Source organism: Gekko japonicus, unplaced genomic scaffold (assembly GCF_001447785.1).
Source record: "Gekko japonicus isolate JY-2015 unplaced genomic scaffold, Gekko_japonicus_V1.1 scaffold528, whole genome shotgun sequence".
Lineage (NCBI taxonomy): Eukaryota > Metazoa > Chordata > Lepidosauria > Squamata > Gekkonidae > Gekko > Gekko japonicus.
The window spans coordinates 636,562-640,644 of NW_015170290.1; the positions used below are offsets into that span (position 1 = coordinate 636,562).

Genomic DNA, 4,083 nt, shown 5'->3' on the forward strand with positions numbered 1-4,083 from the left:
AGAGATACATCATTCCCGTCATGAGAAAAGAAAAGCTTCCCCTCCTTCCTTGGGTAGTTTCAGTGCTATTGTCTGATAACTTCCCTGACAATCAAACCACGGCTATAGTGGCTTCCTTTCTAGCTGCGGTGATTAAGAAAACAAATCTCCCTGAGTTTAATTAGTTTACTGCTGATAACTGTCAACGTTTTAAGTGTGTGTTGTTGTTTTTTTAATTTATTTTATTTTATCCTGTACTGTTGCTATGGCTTTTTTGCTAATGCAATAAATATTATTATTTATTTATTTTATAAATAAATCTTTTTAAAAAAGACCAACAAAGTTTAATGCTGGGTGTTAGCTTCCATGTGCATGCAACTTCTTCAGATATAGGTGGGAGGGTTAGTTGTCAGAAAGGGCTAGTTAGAGTCAAGATGCATAAGGAAATGTTGTTAGTCTTTAAGCTGCCACTGGACTTTGGTTTTGTTTTGCCTCAATCATGACTGACTTCAAAGCACCCACAAAGAGCCTTTACTTTAGTAGTGTTATAACCTGGGCATTTGCTCTGACAACCATCCTAGCTTGAAAAGTTTGTCTTTTGATTTTCAATTGCAGCTCACTGCCATGGATGCAGATGAAGGGCCAAATGGGCAAATCAGATATGAAATTCTGGCTGGGGATCAGGGCGACTTCATAATCAATGAACAAACGGGCCTCATCACCATTGCGTCTGGAGTTGTGTTGTCCGTAGGACGTTCTTATGCCCTCACTGTCAAAGCATCTGACAATGCTCCACTTGCACAGAGAAGGTAATTAACACTATAATTAATTTTTTTTCTTAACCTGCTCATAGCTGAGAAATTAACCTTTCCAGAGTATAAAATTCATAAAAGGTGTAAAGGATCATAATTATCCTCAAAATAACATAACTCCATTGGTTTGGTTTCCTTAGAAAGAGGCATGTGAACTGTTCCTTTGCTAAATGTATAATCCTTTTAAGGCCATTGACTGCAAGTTTCTCATTCAAAATCATGCCAAATCACTTGTTAATGCAAATAAATACATATCTGGGCATACAATTATTTGTACATATTTAGCTCAGAGCACAAGAATAGTTTTGTTTGTTTTCTAAAGTAAACAGTTATGCTAAACTTCCTGCATCCATATTTGTAAATTTGTTTAAGAGACTGAGACTATGAGAGAGGAAAAGAGGAAAACTAAGCAATGAACACAAAATTGTTTGTTCTGTAAATTGACTACTATCATGCAATGGTAATATCTCCAAATATCCTGGAACTGAAAGGATCGCTGAGCTGGAGATAACCTTTTATCCTGAAGACACAATCTTGTAGTGTGCCTTAGCTCAATTTGAAGCACAAATTGCAAGCTGTGCAAACACAGGACAAGCAATGAAATACACTCCATGGAAACTTACATTTGCACTAGCAAAGTCATTCAGTTTCTCATCTCAATTTGTTATGTCTGGGAACCACAGAATAGGGAGAGAAGAACTCTTTTCTCATGGCTATTTGACAGAAATGCAAACAAACAAATGGTTTCCTAGCGTACTTTAACATGTCAGGTTAGCATGGGTTATTAGGATGATTTAGACCTGATTTACATGTGTCCCCCCCCAGATATAAGGTTTTGTATAAAAAACGGCAAGGTATACACGTGCAATCATAATATGCAGATTTAAGACCCAGTTTATCCCAGAACTGACTTGAATGCACAAATACAAGTGTCTGTAAGATTATTATGCACATGACAGTTTTATGCATATGTAAATGTACAAGTAACTCCTCTCTGTAAATAGATAATATAAGAATTGACTACGTTTACACAACAAAGATGCAGAAAAGTCAAGCTGGAGAAATGCATAAATACGTAGAGCCTAGCTGAGAGTATTTACACTTTCAGAATAGAAATTCTGAGCTGAATTATTCCTGGTAAGTGTAAAGCAACATATATCAGGGAAACAATAAAGTTGTGCAGATCCCACTTGGAGCTATTTGGTAATAATTTTCACACTTCACTTCTGTATGTGTGTCCTGGGTTGAAGGTGGGGAGGAGACAGGCAAGCCAAAGATCTACCCCCAGATTTTTTTGGGGGGAGTATCATCCAAAGAGCCCACACCTTTTGAGGCACAGCCTCAAAATCCTAACCTTTGTCTCTGTGGATCACTTCTAGAGTATTTGTATTTTATACGTATAAAGATCCTTATGTTCAAGTATTAGAGAGTCCTTAAAGTACTGTATAGAAAAGAGAGAGGCAGCCCCTGGTGCATGTGCTGAGAAGCAGCATGCCAGACCATTTGCTTTGCATAGAGCACTGGTTCTCTGCTAAAGCAACTGAAACAAGCCCCTGTGGCATGGGCAGCAGGGAGGTGTTGACAGGTGTGGCTTATGCCCATCATCACTTCCTGGGTTCACACAGCTGCTAGCCATGACAGAGACAAGCCTCTGAGGTGCTGGCTGTGCATCAAGGGCTCACCTTCCCCCAGTGTTGTCTGGCCATGTCTACCAACATCTTTAGCTAGGCATTGCATTTTTTCAGCACTAGTAGGATTGCCAGGTCTGGGTTGGAAAATACCTGGAGATTTGGAGGGTGGGGCTTGGGGAGGGGGGACTTCAATGTGTTATAATGACAGAGTCCACCTTCCAGAGCAGCCATTTTCTCCAGGTGAATTGATATCCATTACTTGGAGATCAGTTGTAACCCCAGGAGATCTCCAGCCAACCACCTGGAGGTTGGCAAACCTAAGCACTACCCCTATTATGGAAGAACCCATGAAAGCTGGAAACTGGGCTTTTATCTTGCCTCATTGATTTAGGAGGATTTTAGACAACTCACTGCATAGCGTGTAGGTCTTACCTCTTTCATCTTTGAATTAGATGGCTTCCAAGTATCTGTTTTTTCTCCTTTGCTGATACCATTTAAGAGGCAAATGTCAATATTCAGCACCCCCACTTAAAACACTCTTCTTGCTTTACTTTTGAGTCTTAAGAAATGTACATAAATTTAAAAACTGGTTTATAATTACATCTCCACTATTTAGTCTAATAAAAGATATTCTTAATCATTATTTCTCAGTTTGTGCAATGCATAGAATAGCAACTCACTTTCTAAACCTGGGTTAAATTTACAAGTTGCACAAGGTCAGGTTTAACAACTGGATATTACAGTAGTCCTTAATTCCTGTAGTTTCCTGTAGACCCAGGATGTAATCAGGAGAAAAAGAAGACCAAGATGGGTTACACCATGCCAACAGCCACAGCCTGCACTTGAATCAACACTGATTCTGTTGCGTGCATTCCATATACATGCTTCATGCTTCCTTCACCGCCTAGTAGAATAGGAGGTGACCTTTTCTACTTTTTTTTTTATCGACACATATGTTTTAGTAAGACCCATGTCACTGACAATGGTCATTAAATCAATGGTTTAATTATGAATAGTTTTAATTACATGTCACTGTTTCTCTGATAATCCATGTGGATTAATTACAAAACTGACTTGCAAAAGATATACCTTTAACGATTCTAAAATTAATGTAAATAAAATGTAACTGTAACATACTTAGGGGACCTTTCAAGAATGTTTTTCCCGTTCCTTACCATGGCACTTCAGGAATCATTGGTAAATTGGATGGTTGTCTGTACTCCAGTGTTAGTTTTGAGGCTAAATCTATTCTGAAACACACTATAAACCATTAGCATCCTTTAGTGAGCAATAGAAACTTACAAGTGGAGACCTGCAAGAAACTTGCAGGATGGTTATCTCATTCGTCACACCTTTGCTTCCTCTCCTCACCCCCTACCTCTCTCACACTATTTCTCCCCTCTGCCCCCCTTTTCTTACTCTCTATTTCTCCTCCATGCATGTGACTTACTCTCTCTTTCTGACCTGTCATCTTTCTCTTTGTTTTTCTGCCTTCCCACTTCATCACTCTTTCTACCTCACCCCCTACCTCTCTCACACTATTTCTCCCCTCTGCCCCCCTTTTCTTACTCTCTATTTCTCCTCCATGCATGTGACTTACTCTCTCTTTCTGACCTGTCATCTTTCTCTTTGTTTTTCTGCCTTCCCACTTCATCACTCTT

At 39.2% G+C, this 4,083-nt stretch overlaps 1 protein-coding gene across 1 annotated transcript in view; it reads left to right on the plus strand.

Annotated features, from left to right (window-relative positions):
* Positions 1-4,083, plus strand: part of LOC107116036 (protocadherin-15-like) — a 456,694-nt gene that overhangs the window by 180,350 nt on the left and 272,261 nt on the right. Inside the window, exon 8 of the mRNA XM_015417887.1 lies at positions 595-788. Within this exon, the coding sequence (XP_015273373.1) occupies positions 595-788 (194 nt within the window). The remainder of the gene's footprint in view (positions 1-594; positions 789-4,083) is intronic.